The 21050-nt window shown below is 37.7% G+C and overlaps 1 protein-coding gene across 10 annotated transcripts in view; it reads right to left on the bottom strand.

Moving 5' to 3' along the window:
- REPS1 (RALBP1 associated Eps domain containing 1) overlaps window positions 1-21050 on the bottom strand; it is a 67101-nt gene that overhangs the window by 34110 nt on the left and 11941 nt on the right. For all 10 annotated transcript variants that reach the window (XM_069852016.1, XM_069852013.1, XM_069852009.1 and 7 more), the window contains exons 2-4: window positions 17130-17253; window positions 9957-10153; window positions 1186-1339 (exon numbers count right to left, since the gene is read on the bottom strand). In XM_069852016.1, the coding sequence (XP_069708117.1) occupies window positions 1186-1339; window positions 9957-10153; window positions 17130-17253 (475 nt within the window). The remainder of the gene's footprint in view (window positions 1-1185; window positions 1340-9956; window positions 10154-17129; window positions 17254-21050) is intronic.

Consider the following 21050-nt stretch of genomic DNA (forward strand, 5'->3'; position numbering starts at 1 on the left):
TCAAGAGGACAATACTGAACTCTCCAACAGTAAGAATAGTTTGCATGCTCTCTTAGAGTTTTTGACTTTGTAAGTTAGAAAATTTCACATTAGAAATCAGTTTGTCAACCAGACAAACTTCTATTTCACCCTGCAAGAAAAGCAAATCAACAAAACCATGCAAGAAAAGAGTAAAGAAATTACTGAAAAAACACAATGCCTGGACTGAACCCTTAGAAGTGATTATAAATAATAAGCAGACTAATAATCTTTATTTTTTATTCTAAATTTACTGGTAGTTACTAGCAAACAATGTTCAGGACACTGGAAAATAAGTTTTATTTCCTTATTCATCCAAATCTAACAAAAAATAAAAAACCCTGGTCTTCTATGGATGCTTATAAGTACAGAATTATTATAAAATGGACAGTAACAGATCAATTTTGGAATATGACAACTGAAATAAACCAACTAACCACAGTTCAATCTGAAATTACAGCCTACAAAATGCAGCATTTTTAGCTGTATTGTCAAAACCAGAACCTGAACTAGAATTGCTTTGCTGTTCCCAAGTGTAAGTTTGTCAGATATCAGAAAAGGAAACGGAACTCCATGAAATATGAGATATTAAGATGTTTTAATTTGAGCACAACAAGAAAGTGACAGGGAGGGTCTTCATGTTAAATGAAGAACAACAAAAGATGAAAAGCTTTATTGAAACAAGTGATTCTACCTTGACAGATTACATAACAGTAGCTTGTTATGTTTACATAAACTTTAAAGAAAGCAGAAAAATGTGAAGAGAATCAGTTGTTCTGACAATTCATCTAGTCTACTGGACACATAGTTCAAACAACAGATTGTCTGCTTTCCCTTGAGCTTCCCACATTTTGGGGTACACTGACAGTTCCTGCACAATTTCAACCAACATCAAGTTTTGTATTAGAAAACTTCCCACTGGGAAACTTGCATATTCTTTCCCTCCCTCCAAACTCTTCATCATTTCCCATACCACACTAAAAAAAATGGATCCGCCGTACACAAGACCACAGATTCCATAGCGCTGTCATCAACGCGACGGTTGATTCTCCAAGAAAGTTTCCCAGATTGGAAAATACAAAGATAAACTGCCCTTTACTCATTTAATATACTTAAGAATTCCATAACTTCAGATTACAGATGAAGCATAACAGAAGACGTTTATACCTGGTTGTGCTTCACTAAATGGAGCCCAAAAAGGCCCAGGTCCAGCAAGAGGTCGTTCATTATTCCCTCCGCTGGGATGGCGGTTGTGCTTCCTCCATGTATGTGGAGAGGTTGGTGGGGATTGCTGTGGTGAAACAACTGGAGATGTGGACTCCTAATAAAACAAAGGAACCTTTTAAGTTTTTTACTAAATAACTAAATACCCATTACTTCCAGGAACAACCATCACTGCAGTTAAAGTCCCATTTTAAAGAGTGAATATTTTAGTAATTATTAAAATGAGAGAATGAGAGAATGGGAGAAGTTGGGTACAGTATGACTGGGACTGGACACATTCACTTCAAACATCACCTAACATTTTTAACTTGGCATTTTTAAGACAACAGCAATACCAAGTTAAATGACTTGACTCTAAAGGAAACTACATTATAAGACTCACTTTCACTTGTGATAGAAGTTACATTTGAACCCAGGTCTCAAGAGAAAAGATTACTTACTGTACAACATGCTATCATACCTAATTTTCATCAAGTGATTCAGTTACTTTAAAAAACAAACCAGAATTAAACATTGAAAAAAAACCCCCACTGGACAGGTCACTTTTTTTACATGCAAAAACATAGATGTAATTTTTTCAAAGAATGATGCCATCTAGGATATACTTCTCTGCTGTGCAAATTACAAGTTAGTTTTGCCCCTGATGCTAGAGGTCAAGTTTCTCTTTAATCCCATGTTGTACTCTATTCTCCCTGAAGAGGTAAGAAAACACAGAATCACACCATGCAACTTCTACCTGGAATCAGTTCTCATGAGAGATTCAGACTAACTAATTATTCAATTTCAAAGTAAATACAAAGGAAAAATAATCATATGCGACATATTTATACAGTAGAAAGTAATCTCCTCGCTACACCTACATGTTTTGAAATCCTTGTTTGCCAGATGTCCTTATTTGAACTAAGCTGTACTAGTGAAAAAAAGTACAACAAGAGAGCAAAGCTTGAATTTTAATTTTCCTGAAAAGTAAAAACAAAGCTAAATGTCTCAGAATGTTTCAGCAGTAGACAAAAAAGAAGTTTGGTACTCTTCGTCAATAGTTCTTAACACACTAACAAGTACTAACTGCCAAACTGACTGTAGGCTTTCACATGATTCCCAATACCGAACCGCTTTACTTTGCTGAATATTCAGAGGTCACCATGCTTTTTAATCAATATTACTTCTGCAAAGGTCTAAAAGTCAATGAGAACATGCCATAAACAAGCTTCTACCCATGCAAGGTACATACTAAAACTACATGCATTCTAACAGAAAACTTAGGGCCATGATGACTGGTTATTTTCTAATGTGCTGAGGTAAACTTTCACTTTTTCTCCACTCCATTTTCCTATTTCCTACCACACAGTGCTAGCCTGGTTGATTCTGCAAATGAAAATATTTCCCCAAAGTTCTACCCATTAAGTCAGATTTATTTAAATAAGTTCCTAGGCAATAAGATTTTGAAATTTCCATTCAAAGCATTTAAATAATGCCCATCGGCAAAGTGGCTGAGAGCAGTACTAATTAACTTCAACTTTTAATTCAGGGACTAGCTGATTGCACAAAGACACTGTTTCTCAACATGACCTCCACCAGTTAAAGATTTTTTTTTTGTCGTAGTTACATGCCTTTCTGAAATCTGCCTGAAGACTCTCCCTCTTAGCCTCTTACTTGACAATGAATTTATTTCGGATGACAGTACACGCTTGCCCAGGCAAGTACATAGGAGCAAGAGGAGGAGGAGTCAGGATATCCAGACAGAAACTTGCAGACAGAAGCTAGAATTGAGGTTGAATGTAGCCCTCTTGGCATAGTACTGCAGGTGCTAGGAGCACAATGACGATGCATCACCGAAAACAATGAAAAGCTGCCTCTTCCATTGGCTTTTATACAAGCCATTTTTATCAAACCAGCTTTGAAAGATATTTGAATTTTTAGACAAAATATCATTAGTAAACCTAGGGAAAGCTTTGCTTGGTCACAGACACTATTAGTTTATTCCTGTATCTTTCTGGACCATTTGAATTATCGCAGTAAGAGTACTGAAGAAAACCTGACATGGACGAATTTATGATAGTCTGCCTAAATGAAACCACTCACTACTTCTAACAACTGCATGTGAACCCTTGACATGTAGTCCTCATGAAGCTGTCTAGTCCTAAGGAAGCTGACAACTGTCACTATTCAGCAAGTCTCCACCTAACATTTGCCCTATACTCAAGGCATAAGAAACTAAATTTGATCAATTTCATCACTCCTAAATGTTTACTTGACATGTGGTACTCATCTGATTCTGTAAGGCATGTAATAAAGGTAACAGATCATCAGAAGTACAAGTATAACAAATAACCTTTATTCTCAATGTTCCAGTTAACATTATATTAGAATTCCGAATTTTTACAGATTTCCCACAACTGATTTGGAGCTTCAGCTTACAGACTCCAAAAATTATTGAACAGCAAAAGCATGTCCTTAAATCTCTTGTCAAAAAGTTTCTTCAGCTTTACTATCATTAAAAAACACACATTCCCAAAATATTTAAAACCAAATTCAGATAGCATTATTGTTGCATCATCTTTATCTTGTGCAATCCCAGTCACTCGCATGTACCACTCAAGGTATTCATTGATCTAGCTTACTAGAAAGCTAGAGACCTAAACTCCTTAATTACTTCTCTAAAAATGTGCATATGTGTGTGTGTGTATACATATATATTTGTATATAAACGCACATATATGTGTGTGGATACATACCGGCATAGCCAAAATACTGGTGGTTTGATGCAAGTGTAAAGAAGGAAGATCCAAGCCAGAAAAGACTGGAGAGGACTGTAGAAACAGTAACTCTCACTCAAAAGCAGTCATGGGAAAACATAGTGAGTAGGGATTGATCTATTGGAACTGCAATTACATACAGGTCATTCACCCCTTTTATACAGTTTAACATCAATTCGGTATCTGCCTTTGCAGTAGGTAAGAAGTTGTCATTTTCATATACTCATGCCTAGAAAACATGGTTTGTTGTACAGTTTCCACTCCAGTTTTGCACTGAGCTTCACACTTCAGTAAACAGAGGCAGTATGTTCACCAGAACCACCTCTGTTCAACTAGAACATGCACTCTTAAAGTGAGTTTTGAGAGTTTAGGAGAGTATGTTGCAGCTGAGGAAGCAGAGTTGTTCACTTTCATCTGTCTGATCTATTAGTAAGAAACTAATTTTGAAAGCCTGAAATATATATGATCAGAATTTATTAGGTTCTGTACCCTAATATTCACAAAATCAGAATCACAGAATCACTAGGTTGGAAAAGACCAACAGGATCATCAAGTCCAACCATTCCTATCAAACACTAAACCATGCTCCTCAGCACCTCATCCACCAGTCTTTTGAACACCTCCAGGGATGGTGACTCAGCCACCACTGAGAACTCACCAATTTTGAATTTCATCAATTTTTTACAGAAGTTGCCCACCTAACCTTTTTGGAAACTTTGACAACCCTGTTCCCCGTCTGCGTACTGTAGCTGATGCGTCATTTATTAGATCAGCTACTATTAAATCTTACTTTGATAAACTGTTTTAGGACTTTCAATGCAGTTACATTTAATTTAATGCACTAGCTTTTAATTTTGCTCCAAAATAACCTCAAAAATCATAGCAGCTACAATATTCTATTTTGTACTACCTTATTTATTTTTCCCTCTTTAAATTATTATTATTGCATGTAGATAACTACTTAACAATTTCATGCTAAATCAAACTTCTCAGAACATTCTTAACTGAACAAGGTTACAGCTTATAGGCAAAAACTAAATAACCTATATTAATTTAAAAAAACCCACAAAAATTTGTAAAAAAAGCATGATTTTTGTCAAACTGGAATTACAAAACCAAGATAATATGAAGGACTCAGAAGCCTTGGACTTGTTTGGACTGAGAAGCAGTTACTAAAAATAATTTAAAAATCTGATACACAATACGGTTTCAAGAGAAGAACCTCAGTGAAGACAAGTCAAGCAAACTTGACTCTCTGGAGAGATCTCAACCTCAAAAGGGCACTGAGTCAAGTGAGATTATAAACCTTTTCCTGGATCTCACACCTCAGGCCAGAAGAAAGCCTCCTAAGGAGAATTCCAGAGACAATGAAGCCAGACATGGTATGCAAAGTGTAGCTCTAAGGATGTTGTGATCCAGGTCCTGATACCACACAGCCCGCAAAAGGTTTTAGGACTAGTTTTTGAAGAAAAAGAAACACACAAAATGAATCACAGCATGGGAATTCTTTTAGAAGTTGGCTTATACTATTTTTCTGATTTTGTAGACAAAGGAACTGTACTACCTTTAACCTGAACCACAGCATACTTCAGTGGGATGCCATACCAGATAATTCCAGCAATGTTGAGATTACTACAAGAATCTAAGGTGCAAAAGAACTAACTAAAGACAGAACAATGCTGGACTGTATTAGAATGAGAACTATGGGAAGTTTCCAATAACGCTCCTGAATTACTTGATTTGGGTAATGACCTCATTTGATGCTCTCGGTAACTGTTTATGCCCACTAAAAGGCATGTTGATGAATTATGACAAATGTAAGGAGGCACCAGACAACTGGACTCTTTTCAGGATATAGGTAAAATACTGAGTTTTAAAACCATAAAATAGTTTCTGGCATAGTGGAAATTATACTGAAGTACATAGTAAGAAACAATGAGTTTAAAATAGAAGACTGTATAGACAGGTCAACTAACAGACCACAACAATATGTCAAATATGACAGATTTACTTTACTCACAGATGCTAAGTATACGAGGTGAGATGTATTATGCAGTAGTAAGGAAATACCCTACACAATAGTATTAATATTGGTGAGATCTCATTCAGAACAAGAAATACAAACCTAAAAATATTTTCAGTAAGAATAAAGTCAAATCAGATCAAAGGCAGAGGATTAAGAGGATTACTGGTACCTAGTTTACGAGATAAAACTGAGACTGTAGATTGTTTTGTCAAGCAAACCAAAGCTAAAAGTGAATATGATTGTTTTCCAGTAAGTACAGGTGGTGCTCTGCACCAAATACTAAAGACGAAGTTAAGAGAACAAGTATTACCTGATCCGAGCAAAGTAAGTGGGAATTCCCACCATATTCCTACAAACATTCAACTATATTACTACTAAGGCCAGTGTGGATAAAGGTCTGCTATTTCAAGAGAGAACCCTGATAATTTTTCAAAAAATCGTTATCTAATGTTTCTCATTATAACGCAGGGTTAGACTCAATAACACAAGGGTTTTTTTCTAGCTCAGGGCTCCTGAACAATTTATGTAAGACCAGATATAGCTTACCTGGAATTACCTGTTCAATCTACAAGACAGAAGCAAACAGAAATGGACTGCTGGAAAAGCCTCAAAAAAAAAACCAAACCAAACCAAAAACCTACAACTTCCCGCACAGTTAAAGTTGGAATGATCAAATTTTGACAGCTACAGGTGCCAAATCTGAGCTGTTCTCTCTTATAGCTGCATTGATATAGCAATAAATCAATGTAATCTGGAGTCCTAATGTTGTTTAATGCACACATAGCTGGATGAGTACTTTTTATTTTCACTGATATAAGCTCCAGGCTATAAGCATCTGCCACATACATGGTTTTGAGCTGTTAAGAGCCTCAACACCTATTGAAAATTAGCTACCCCAATTTTCCAGAAAAGGAGGCTAGCCAGGTGAAAGTATCCTAGAGCAGTGCCTTATCAACCCCTGGATCACACTTAAAGACACCAGAGAAAATATTTGCTTTTTGGCTTTATCAACAAAACAAAAGAACACCCATAGGTTGTGTCTAACAGACTTGTATTGAGACCATTTATTCACTTGTAAGCTACTTTCCAAAGACAGAAAATACTTCCTAATCTCAATTTTGTTACTTCTTCTAAAGAAACTGCTTTCAGTACATTTGTCTTATTCCTTTCAAGGAAGAAAAAAAAAAGCCAGAAAAGCTTCCATCTACAATGAGAGCTCCTAATTCTACTATGAGGATTTCTCTTAAAAAAGCACATAAATTCAATGTTTTATCTCCACTATGATGTGCAGTCAACACGCTATCTAGCAAGTAAAATCATATTTCATTATTTGGCTTAACTTCTAAACTTCCGGCCAATGCTACATTTAGATAATACTGAGCAATTATAAACTAAAAGCGCCACCACAAAATGACTACAGATAGAAAAAGCACATTACTGAACTTAGCTCAAGCTTTCATTGAAAGATGAACTCTTTGGAAACAACCTAATTGCCATTTCCTGACCCCCTGCCTACAAGTAAAGCTCACTGAGGGGAACTGCCAAAACTATAGACTGAATAAAGAAATAGTTTTAGCGAGAGCATTTTAGTAGGCAATACTGAATTCTTCTACATAAAAATTATTCCTAACTATAAGATATTAGCCTACGCATGAAAACTCTCACCAATATGGAAAGCTGTGCATAAGTTAACCCCATTTTTCAAGATGAAGATTAAGATACCTTATCATCTCATACACACAATATTTCAGCCAGAGTATTTTATGAAATCTATGTATTTTGAAGTGCCAGGCATACTACCAAAGCCAGTAAACAATTTAAGGGGAGGAAAAAACCCAACAAACCAAACCCCAAACTCACTAATGGAGTAATTAACAACTACATGACAAGCTCCATGTCTGAAATATCCAAGCTTGACTTTAACACTCAATTTTTTCCAGAAAGAACAGTGACCTCTAGGAAAATGACATGCTGTAATTCACTTCTCAGACTTCAGCTCTTCTAATCCTCATCGCTGATAGAGGTTGCATACAATGAGAACTCACAATGTGAACGTCTTTCTAGATTTTATAAATCTGAGTGGTATCTTCAAGTAAAGACAACTGGATCAGCAATGTCTACACAAACATGGCTAAAAACTGTATTTGCCTTTTGGAAAATAACCCAATTGAAGTATTTCTGTGGTTAAGTGAGAAACCTGGACTCAAGCCCCTTTCTCAGCCTAAAAGGATTCAAAAAATGTTCTGCTCCTTTCTAACATGGTGTCCAAATCAATAAATATTAGACTGGGACAAGAAGGCTGCTTGAATGGATTCACTGTACAGTCAGAAATATAATCAGCCACAGAAAATGCAGTTTTACAATACGGTGTAAAATAAGACAATACTTCCCTCATGTTCTAGACCATGAATACAGCTTAAAACTGCTGGAGTCAATGCTGTGTTGTCTGTTACATTTGCTCCAAGCCTGTTTTCTGGGCCAGATCTCTCAAAAGGACTTACACACAGAGCTTCTTTGTTCCGATGATCCCATACAGTCTTGTGTGAAAGAGACACCAAGCTGTTTCTGTCACCAAGATGGAGAAATGAAATTCAGATGCTTACGCACCTTTGTGAATACATGGCTGCTTTATCCAGAACTTGAAGATCTCAAACCACCAGATTTTTCTGTTATTTTAAAATTAAACCAGTACAGATCCCTGCAATAAATTACAGCTGTTCACTAAATAAATTCAATACCATGATTGAAGCATACAAAACACTACTTCAACCACACTATAACTCCATCACTGGATCAAGGAGATCTGCAGTTGTTGATTTCTTGATGAAACACCTGCGAGCTCTTGCAAACACATCTAACCAAAACTAAATAATGACAAGTTATTTTCAGACCTACTGCCAGCCCTGCTTTCATTACAGTCCCCATCTCCAGTCTGGGAAAAAGGAAGCATTAACAGAAAAGTGATTGTAGATGGCCTCTGCTAATTTGCTTTTTCTAGACCACTCTGGATTATTCCCAGAGAGACTAATAAGTATTTACGAGCGATTTCTTGATTCCCAGAGAGATAAGGGATGTTCATGAGTTTCTCGATTCTTTACAAAACAAACCCAAAAAAACCCATATCATGGGTAAGAAAACAGGTCATTCAACAGTTATGCACAAACACACATACACCCAGCAAAATTTAATATTTGCATTCAGTGTTCTTGCCTGTAAAAAGACAATCTGAAAAGATTTCCCTGAAGAAAGAGAGTGTATACATGGAATTACAAGGAGGCATAGAGTTATAAGCTTTTACAGTTTTCATTTATGCAGTAGCTTAACATGGAAGAACCAGCAAGTGAAAAGAAATAGGTTTTCTCACTACTAGAGCACAATAAAAAGCTATGTGAAAACTTCTGTCTTATTTCTGGTTTTTGCTGTCTTTACTTACTTAAATAGCTGAACAATAAAATGTAAGGCAAAGAAAAGTAACTGTGAGACTTTAAAAAAAAACCTTTCTAAATTAAGTATTTTGAATTTAAAGGTATGGGAGCATGCTGAAGGACTAGAAATCCAGCCTTCCATGGTATTCAGCACTACTGTTTCAACGAGCAGGAAGCCAATGTGAACTATCTAATAAACGATGTATTAACATCATAATGATTACAACTTGACGTTTGCTATCATGTCTTACACATTGATTTTCTTTTCCATCTCAACTCTTTGTCCATTACCATCAGTATTTTAAACACATTATAAGACTTCATAGAAAAGTGTCTCCCACATCCAAGTATTTCAGAAGCATATGTGGTGGTCTTATATAACATACACTAGTTTGAGGTTTTTTTAATAAACTATATTGAAAACAAAACTTAGAAGCCCTACCAAACTGACAACTATGCTGCAAAGTAGTTGTTAAGAGTCTCATTTAATCTTTTAAATTAATTTACCTGTTGATCAGTTGATGTACGTTGTTGAACTGCATCATGGCTCACAGAGCCTTTTTTGACTTGTATCCTGCCAGGTGGAGGAGGGATCACACCAGAATATGAAGCTGGGTTATCAGCGTCTGAAGAATACAAGGTAGTGTGTCTGGATTCTTGTTCATTCTTTGACACAACAAATCTGGGAAGAGGGAGGTCCTTTACTGTTAAAAGAAGGGAGCAGGTCATTTACTATACACAAGTATGATGCTTAAAATTTAAATGCAGTTCTAGTTTGTAGTCAAAAACTACTTAAATTCCAATCCAATCAAGCCAACATCTGCCAGCTGGAAAAAAGCAAATACCTTTTCTGCATTATACTTTACAACTCTACCACCAAAGTTCTGGTACACAAAGAGGACTTGACATAGCTCCGTAACAGTTTTGCACTACAACTCTGTATTAAATGCAGCAGCAATCGCATAATCTGGATTTACTTAATTTTTAACTTGGTTTTGCCAACATTTATGCCCTCATAAGATGATGTTGAATATACTGCAGTATGACAGAGTCTTCATACAGAATAGTTCATCAGCAAAGCAAATGCTAAAATACTGCAGCATAGTCAACATCATCTTTTAGCGAGCTGCTGAATTAAAGATTGGGGAGAAAAAGCAAATGTGAGCAATTTTGTTTTATAAGTTCAAAAGGAATGTAAAGCAGTGGAAACTGCTAGCAATATTAACACGGCATTTGGCCAGGGCACCATCAATGAACGTACAGCTTGACAGTGGTTCAAATCAGAACCTAACAGCTCCTAACAGAAATGAAAGCCTTGAATATGAGGAGGGTTGCGGACATCCTTCTGCAAGAGATGACATTCATTTGAGGAGCAGTACTGAAACAGACCCATGTAAAACAACTGGAGAGGTTAAAGAACTACTAAATGTTAACCATTCAACAGTTGTTTGACATTTGTACCGAAGTTGAAAATCAAAAAACTTTGACAAATGGGTGCCCCACAAGATGAATGAAAATAAACCCCCCTGTCATTACTAAAGTCTGTTCTGTGCTTTTGCACAACAAAAAGCAATCTGCTTCTTAATGGTATCATGACATGTGATGACAAATAGATTCTATATGACAATCGATGGTGTTATGCGCAGTGGCTGAACCGAGGTGAAGAATCAACTGAAGCTGCATCAAAAAACCCTTGGGATCTACCCAAGAGTATTAAGGGAGCTGGCAGAGGTGCTCACCAAACCTCTTTCCATCATCGACCAGCAGCCCTGGCTGACTAAGGAAGTTCCACTTGACTGGAGGCTGGCAAACGTCACACCCATTTACAAGAAAGGTAGGAGGGAGGATCCAGGGAACTACAGGCCTGTCAGTCTGACCTCAGTGCTGGGGAAGGTCACAGAGCAGGTCATCTTGAGTGCTATCACATAGCACACATGACAATCAGGTGATCAGACCACATCAACATGGGTTTATGAAAGGCAGGTCCTGCCAAACTAAACTGATCTCCTTCTATGACAAGGTTACCTGCTTAATGGATGAGGGAAAGGCTGTGGACGTAGTGTACTTGGACTTTAGGAAAGCTTTTGACACCATTTCTCACAGTGCTCTTCTTGAGAAACTGGCTACCACTGGCCTAGGCAGGCATACCCTCTGCTGAGTTAAAAACTGGTTGGATTGCCAAGCCCAAAGAGTGCTGGTAGATGGAGTTAAACCCAGCTGGAGGCTAGTTACAAGTGGTGTTCCCCAGGGCTTGGTGTTGGGTCCAGTTCCGTTCAATATCTTTATCAACAATCTGGATGAGGGGATTGACTGTACCCTTAGTAAATTTGCAGATGACACTAAGCTGTGAGGAGGTGTCAGTCTGCTTGAGGGTAGGGAAGCTCTACAGAGGGATCTGGACAAGCTGGATCAACGGGCTGAGACCAACAGTATAAGGATCAACAAGGCCAAGTGCCAAGTCCTGCACTTGGGACACAACAACCCCATGCAGTGCTACAACTTGGTGGAAGAGTGGCTAGAAAGCTGCCTGGCAGAGAAGGACCTGGGGGTGTTGGTTGACAGCCAACTGAATATGAGTCAGCAGTATGTCCAGGTGGCCAAGAAGGCCAATGCAATCTTGGCCTGTATCAAAAACAGTGTGGCCAGCAGGACACAGAAGTGACTGTGCCCCTGTACTTGGCATCGGTAAGGCTGCACCTCAAATACTGTGTTCAGTTTTGGGCCCCTCACTACAAGAAAGACATTGAGATACTGGAGTGTGTCCAGAGAAGGGCAACAAAGCTGGTGAATGGGTTGGAGAACAAGCCTTATCAGGAGTGGCTGAGAGAGCTGGCTTTGTTTAGCCTTGAGAAGGAGGCTGAGGGGAGACCTTATCACTGTCTACCACTACCTGAAAGGAGATTGTAGCGAGGTGGGTGGTGGTATCTTCTCCCAGGTGATAGGCAATAGGATGACAGCAAATGGCCTCAAGTTGCGACAGAGGAGGTTCAGATTAGATATCAGGAAAAAATTCTTCACTGAAAGGGTTATCAGACACAGGAACAGGCTGTCCATAGAGACAGCTGAGTCACCATCCCTGTAGGTATTTAAAAGACTGGTAGATGAGGTGCTCAGGGATATCATTTAGTGTTGGACAGCTACAGTTGGCCTCTATCACCTCTAAAGTCTTTTCCAAACAAACAATTCTATGATTCTAAGAAAAAATTACTGTCACTGTTTGGTGGTTAGCAAGTGGTATGATCCACTGCAACTTCTTGAATCCTGGAAAAACCACCACAGCAGTGAAGTATAGCCAGAAAATTGACAGAATGCACCAATAACTGCAACTTCATCCATCACTGGTCAAAAAGGATCAATTCTTATCTGTGACAATGCCTGACAGTGCCTGTCTCAGATGACTGGTCTATAAAACTATCTCACCCAGCTTACTCACCAGACCTCTATCACAATGAATGCATTTTATTCTAAGCCAAGATGTGCCGATTTAAAGCCAATGGTTAGAAACAGCAATTATTTTTGCACAACCTGGTAATATAATCTAGTCCCATTGCAAAAACTGCAACTATTGCTTAAATAGATCTGTGTAGATCTTTCTACAAAAGAAGCTAAGTTAGCTGTTTTACTGGGATGCAACTGGGAACATTACAATTATCACCTCATTTTGTTAAGAACATCCATAAAGCAAAGTTTCTACAAAATCCTAGGAGATTATCAGCTTTATGTACCATGGTTCAGAGTATTCTGATATGAAAATGAGGTTAAGTCTTCCATTTTTCTCTGCAAGTTTACTACCATTTTTATGAATCCTAACTACAAGATTTACTGGTCCACTGTGAATAAAAACAAAATTGCAGATTTGCTGTACAGCTTACTTGAAAATTATTTTTCAAACACAAAACAAGTTTACAAGCATGGCTCAAATCTAATTTGTCCTGTTGACTGCTTACATTGACTACCTTTGGTATGGAAAATGAGTCAGTGGTACTAACAACTATAAAAGAAGATGAAAACGCACAGTTTATTCTATAAAACATCTAATGTTTATGTTTTGGTTTATGTTTATTACATAAAGATTAAGCTGATCTGCATTTCAATTCTGTGATTTGTATCCATAGTTTTCAACAACTATGGATACTTTTATGTATCCATCCAGTATTAAAGAATGCTCCAGTAAGAACGCAACTTCCTGATTTAAACCCTCTGTCACAAAGCACAACTCAACATGCCAACTGGCTTTCACCACAGGGAAAGAGCATGCAATTCAGCTTCTTTGTTAAAATTCTTGTTACCCATCATCTGGAAACACCATTAAAGTGTTATGTCCTGGTGTCTTCCTCATTCCTAGATGTCCATTTTCACATTACTGTTGTACCCCATGTGGCACTAGGAAAGTTACTTCACAGACCTAACCAGTGAACTACAGCCAGTCATAAAGCGAAAAAAGTCATTTCATATGAGTGCAAATTTGAATGACAGCAGAACATAGGATAATACAGACACGAGAACAACCAACTGACACAGGGGAAGTCTATGCAATCAGCTATTCCAACACGAGGTGTTGGCATGAGATATCTAGCACTGTTTTACAAAATAAAGAGGGCTCAGAAGGAACATATTGTCTTCTTTAAAAATAAGACTAGATAAATATAGGTTTGTTTTGCTGTACCTAAGTTTCTACATGGCTCATTGAACTCTCCCATATTAATCTCTCTCTTCCACATAACAGCAGAAAAAACCCCTCATTTTAACACTACAACATTCATTACCATGCAGAAATCCCTCAACTAAAAATTGCAATAGCTGTCAGGAATGAATTTAAATCTTGATATTGAATAAATCAGAAGGTTTTTCTGTTCTCGGTACTGTTTATGCCCACATCTTTGTTAACATTTTCTTCCACAAAAACCTGTATTCCACATAAAAAACCACCAAACATAACTTTGACATAGACATTACTTATTAGTTTCTCTATTTTTAGACTCCCAGAAGGAAAATTTTCTGGGACGGCAAGGGAACAACAGATTTAGAGGCTTGTAGGTTAACTAAAGCAAGTACTTCTACTACACTGCATATGTGAACAGTCAAAAAAAGCATCTAGTTAGCTAAGAACCCACAGGGCAACACTTCTTTTCGATGGACCTAGTATTCCAGCAACTCAAATAAAGCAAGCTGCTTGTCTACTTAAGAGACAGATAGTGAACCAAAGAGCAAAAGAAACAATAAGAGAAGGGGAGAGAAAATATCAAGATAAAAGAGTGAATAACACTACTAAGACAATCATTGACTAAAATAAGCACAAAACACAGAGCTACAAAGTGATGTCCTAAAAACAATCTTTAATTTTAAATATTTTACTTTTAAGAGTTCCTCTTCAAGACCTCTTGGAGGTGGGACTGTGGGCAGAACCCAGCTGGCTAGGCTTCTGAACCCCAGTTTTCAAAGTAAGCTAACTCAGCCTCAGAATCATTTCATGAGTCTTCAGACTGCTGTATTTTATCTGTTTAGTAGATGCTAAAACAACATTTGAATCATCATAGTAGCAGGAACTTAATAGATAGGACTGAAACCACTGCAACCAAGGCAACAGACAGCCAAAGCTAAAAACAGTTAGGGTAAAAATAAATGTTCTGTCAATTGTACTTGTATTTAGCAGGTTTGGAAGCAGTTACAGTAACTTATGCCTAGAAACCATTACAATTATTTCTAGTATAGTCATGAAACAAGGAAACGTATTCCAAAGGCTGCTGATTTTACAGCAACGTATTTTATATTTTGGAATTACTTCTGTACCTTCATTCCTTCACATTTCTTCTGTTATTTTCTTTAATTAGGAAAGCTCCTTCGAGTTAAGTTATCTTACATTCAAATAAAACCAAGAATATAAAAAACCTGGAAAAAGCTACACACACATGTTTTAGTCATTGCCTTCTTCAGACAGTTCATGAGAAATCCCACCATTGTAGATATTAAGTCCCAGTTCTATTGGATATTATGAACTGAAGGTCCCTTTTCCAACTCTCTTATTCTAGGGACTTCCGTTACAACTTCCTGAAGCTTCAGATTTGAGAACACTTTTCAGGAAAACTAGGGAAACCATTTATAAACATGGGATGACTTATGACTAGAAAGGCACTTAGATACTAGCAAAATGTTGACTGAAAGCATGCACTTTTCCAAAAAGCTACAAAAACCCCACAAAAGCAGTACATACTGTTTGTACAAGCCTAGAAAAAGTGTTAACTGTAAAAGTATATACAATTAAGGGAATGAAGCGTCTGTCTATGAGGAGAGGCTTGGTGAGCTCAGTCTGTTTAGCGGGGAGGAGACAGAGGGGACCTTGTCAATGCTTATAAATACCTAAGCGGTAGGTGTCAGAAGGATGGGGTCAGACTCTTCTCAACGGCGCCCAGCAACAGGACAAGGGGCAACAGGCACAAACAGTAACACAGGAAACTTCACTTGAACATGAGAAAAACTTGACTGTGTGGGTTATGGAGCACTGGAACAGGCTGCCCAGAAAGGTTGTGGAGTCTCCTTCTCTGGAGATATTCAAAACTTGCCTGGACACATGCCTGTGAAACCTGCTGTAGAGACTCTGCTTTAGTGGGGTAGGGAGGCGGAAGAAGTGGTAGGTGGGTGTTGGACTACGTCTACAGAGGTCCCCTTCCAACCCTGACCGTTCTGCCATTTCTTTCTTTTTTTTTTTTTTATAGCTTTGTCAAATTCTTCAGGCCTATCAGATTAATTAAGGAGATTGTTTTTAACACTCTGTTTAATCTATATCCCTTAGACATAAAAACCTCCTAAGCTTTCTTTTATTACTAGCATATATAAATTATATTGTAAAATGTATTCTACAGATATAAAATCTTCGGTGGAAGTCAACTTATTGCAAAGCTGTGCTCCAAATACATCGCTAAATTGTGAATTGTGTCATATGCTGCAAAGGGCTACCATGTCTTAAAACTTCATCTTCCTAATTCCCTTTTCATCTCACAGATCAAGATAGACACAGATTCACTTATGTCACTCAGAAAGCTACAGTAAAGCCTCATATTGAAGCTCTTTCTGCTGTTCTGGACCATCTTCCTCTAGTTCCTGTTTCACTATCCAAACCAGAGATGACCTTTGAAAAGCCAGTTAACAGGTGTTTTGGCTGATAACAGGCTTTTCACTAGAAAAGCCTTAAACCATTAATCTTCGTGTTTGTACTAAAGGGAGAAAAACATCAAGCCAAGTGTAAAGGAATGTGACTTTTCAAAAGATGACCTTTCATTTGTTGTAATCAAAGCTTCATAAACTCACCAAGGACAAAAGCCTGCAAATATTACATCCTTATTTTCTTTCCAATTCACGTTAGTCCCATTAGTACTTTATTCAGAGGATACAGCACACAAGTTCTCACATTAGTAATCTATGGAATGAACTTCTACCTACACAATAGCTGGCAGCAGTTGTTCATTGATCCCACAATGAATGCAATACTTAGTAAGAGTAAGGTATTTCACCTTGTCTTTATCGCAAAGTAAGAATACACTCAGTCTCTCCAGAATTTTTTAAGTTAGAAACTTGTAAAAAGACATACTGCAGTAATTTAAAAGGTTATTCTACAAGAATCTGTGACCCAAGTACAACAGTTCCACTTATCAACTTAATTTCCCCCCTAGTCCTGTAATTTACCTGTATTTAAGCTTTCCATTCTTAGAGGGAGACCAGACTGGGCCACAGCAACAAGTTTCAAAGCAATGTAAAATTGACTTCTTCCAAAATAGCCAAGTCTTGTTGCACCACAGAGCTCCATAATCTGAAACAAAACACATAGTTACTTGTATAAAGAAACTTAAAACACAGACTGCACTACAGAGGTGGTTTCATTCATTTAAAAAGAATATGCCTTGCATTAAATCGTCTTAGCTTCCTATATAAAGTATTTCAGTAATAACTTGACATGTAATCACTACATATTACGTGATGCAAGCCAGAGAATAGGATTCTTTACAAACAGCAAAATCAAGTCTAAAACGTTAGTTTGTCAATTATCCACCTTTTCTTTCACCTAGGTTTTAGAGGCTCTACAGAGTAGATGCAAGATACAGTAAGAAAGTAACAGGGATCATGTTCCTTTTTAAACAACTCCGCCACAAAGCCACCAAGAAAGCATAAAATAAACATCCTGTGTCACTATTAGCTATTCCATTAACAGCTCTATTGTCTGTCTTCAGTAACCGCAACGGAAAGGGGACAGCATTCAACATTTTTAGTATTATATTGTCATATACAATCCAAAAACACAAAATGAAGATTTTCAAGGAACTCAGGCAAAAATTGAACAATGTGTCAGCAATCAAGTTAGATAAACAGTTTGCCCCCAAATTTCTCCCTGAAGTATTTCAATGACAAGGTTAGAATTTATGTAAAGTGAAAAAAACAGGCAATTGCAAATTCCTTCTAGCCTTTTCTGATACAGGATTGCTATAGTTAAAACTTTTAACTTGCAAAACAAACCTCTAGAGCATTCATTCAGAACACAAGTAAGTATCTACATATATGCATGGATTTCAGCATTGAAGAAAGATGCAGAATTTCAGGTTCTCCAAATGATGCCATAGATGTCGTGTCACTTAAGAAATACAACAAAGATTTGGTGTTACATTATTCCTTTTTCCTTTCCCAGTGCTCTCTATACAACAGAAAGGTGGGTTTGACTTTTGTTAAGAATTTTAAGAGATTTTGACCTCTCCAGACAGCAGCCACGCATTCAAACATACTGACTGCAGACCTCTTCACATTGAAGACGTGCAAACTTGCTGAGGATGCACTCCTGCTTGTGCAAGGTCACCGATAAGATACTAAGTACGACACATCCCAAATCAGACTCTTGGGGATCAATGATCCAGACAGTCTTTTTACCTACTTAGCAGTCTCATCTAGATTGTAATGTTCCAAATGAGACACAAAAGCACTCTTGAGACACCATGGTGAAAGCCATCCCAATCTCCACAACTGTTCAGAGAGAGATGACTTTCAATGACATAAGCTAGCTCTCAGTGTCCTCAGAAGCATCCCATCTAATCCCAGGAACTTAGTATTTCCTGAGAACCATCAATCTTCCTGTACTGCTACTAGTTTCCTCCTACAATCACACTTCCAGGCACAAAGGCTCATGACATCTTGTCTATGAAGATCAATGCAGAGCAAGCACTAAGAACCTCAGTTTTATCTACACCCACTTGCACCAATTTCTCTCCTTACCCTTCCCACCAGAGCTCAGACGTAAGATGATGTTTGGCAAATCTGGCCTCTTGACACATGATGCTCATTTTCTTAACTCCTGGGATGGACTGTTACTGGGCTTAGAGAAAGCTGTCCTGAAAGACTTCCCAGCTTTCAGAGGACACAGTTCTGAAGGACACAGGAGCCCTGCTTACAGGTAAGTTCCAACTGAAAAAAAGTCAGCTACATTTTCACATAGTGGTAACTGAACCACATGACCCATGAGTTAGTCAGTCAGTATGCTTCAGCACTGCAGAAGTGGGAAATAGACTTTAGTAACTCTGTACAATCAGAGAAATTGATAGATTTATTAACTACAGCTGAACTTGATACAGCTCAACAAAAGGCTGCTTGGGTGTTTCCTTACCATGCACCAGAATTCTAGAACATCATGAAAATAAGTTGTGAAACCTGTCACAGGAAGGTGTGGGAAGTTGACAAACACTTAGTTCTGAAGAAGTCCCAAGAGGATTCATAGCTCTAGGGCCATGCATGCAGCTCAAATCCTGCTGGACATATGTTAGCTGCATTAAATCAACTGTCTATGTCTGCATTGTCCTACAGTATGTGTTATTTGTTCTTTTTCCCCACTACATTAACATCAATAGGTTGGTTTGACCTCAAAGAGTGCCATGCGGAAAGAGGTGAGTTGGGTGACAATTCAAACAAAAACATTGAGGCATAAACATTAAAAAAAATTGCCTGTACCAAACCTAGTGCCAAAACATAATTGCACTAAGTTTAAATAACTGGCATAACCAAAGCAGTGGAGATTGAAGAGACAGATAGTAACCTAAACCAGTGTGACAGCAAGCACAATTCCTTTTTTAAAGTACTATAGCCCGGAAAACTGATGAACCAAGACGTCCTTGACCTCACCTAACAGAAAAAACTTGTGGATCCAGCAGCCTAGCACTGATAGTTGAATAACTGAGCAGACTCTGGAAAAGTTTCTTATGAAAGTAAGGAATGACGCAGGTATTGAAGCCTATGGAATCATTAGGCAGTAATGTCTTTGGGCAATTTCAAAGCTAGTGCTGGACTAGACATTATCTTGTTTGGAGCTAGTCAGTATTGACAGACTAAAAAAACCTCAGTGAAATACAGAATTAATAATTAAGCTACCATGGCAGACAAGTATTAGAAAGGTATAGATTCTAAGTAAGTAGATATAAATGTATAAAATATGGCAGATGCAAGCATAAAGAGGAAAAAAACTAAGAATACAAAAAAAAACCCAACTAGCAAAAAGAATGCCTTTAAGCTGCTGAAAAAGTAGCTGTCAAAACCACCCATAGCTACCCAGAGGAGTCCTCCATTTCAAACACAGACTATAATCCAATCGGAAACATGACTAAAGTTTGGGTAAAATCAGTAAATGCAAACATGTAGCAGAGACTCCTCCACTGACAGACAGCATACTTGAACATACTCAAAATAGCCTACCCATCAACTCCATAAAGGAGGATTTAAACATTCTCCAAGTAATGTTATACTGATGGGGAAGAGGACAAAAATAAATAATCAAGTAACTAGCTCTCCAAGATTTAAGTTTAGGACTTTCACCTTCTTAGGAAAAGAAAGGATAGGGAATTTCCTAAAATTCTTCAAGAAAAAGACCCATCTTCAAGACAAAATGCTCCACGACTGTTATCATGTCCTCAGAGTTGAAGAGCCTGAGGTCACACTACTGCAATTAACCAGATTAAGGGCAATAACTCTATAAAGCTCCAGAATTACTAGAAGCTGTTGATACAAGAGAAAAGAAAACCCTCAGTGCAGTAGCTGTAAAATATGAAACTGCTGTCACAGCCATCACACTGCAAAGTAGCAGCATCAACAGTATCGGGAGTTGGCACAGATCAGACATGCACAGGAAGCAGTACGTTGACAAAAGTCACTGTTTCCAACACAGACCACCTCTAACTCTTACATATTTCAAATAAGAGGTCCATAAATTTGGAAAGGTTTGTCAACCAAAATAAACTAAGACTTAGGAATCTTCAAAAATTTCAGGTGTAATGGAAACTATCACATCTCTCTCAAATGTGGTGAAACACACTTTCCAGAACTCTGAAAACCTCCCTGGGAGTGTCTTCCTGAATACTACAATCCCCCTGCCCCAAGCATCTTCTTCAAGGCAAATCAAGCCTCTTATCGGTAAACATTATCCATGTAAAAGTACAACAGTATTAAAGCACGTATGACTTCAATGGTAAAACAATAAATGAAGCAACATGCATGCCACCTACGCTGTAAAGATAAAAATACTTGATTTGCTCAGAGAGTTACTAAAGTATCTATTGTTCCATACCAGAGGTAGTGGCA

The sequence above is a fragment of the Phaenicophaeus curvirostris genome, chromosome 2 (genome assembly GCF_032191515.1).
Source record: "Phaenicophaeus curvirostris isolate KB17595 chromosome 2, BPBGC_Pcur_1.0, whole genome shotgun sequence".
Lineage (NCBI taxonomy): Eukaryota > Metazoa > Chordata > Aves > Cuculiformes > Cuculidae > Phaenicophaeus > Phaenicophaeus curvirostris.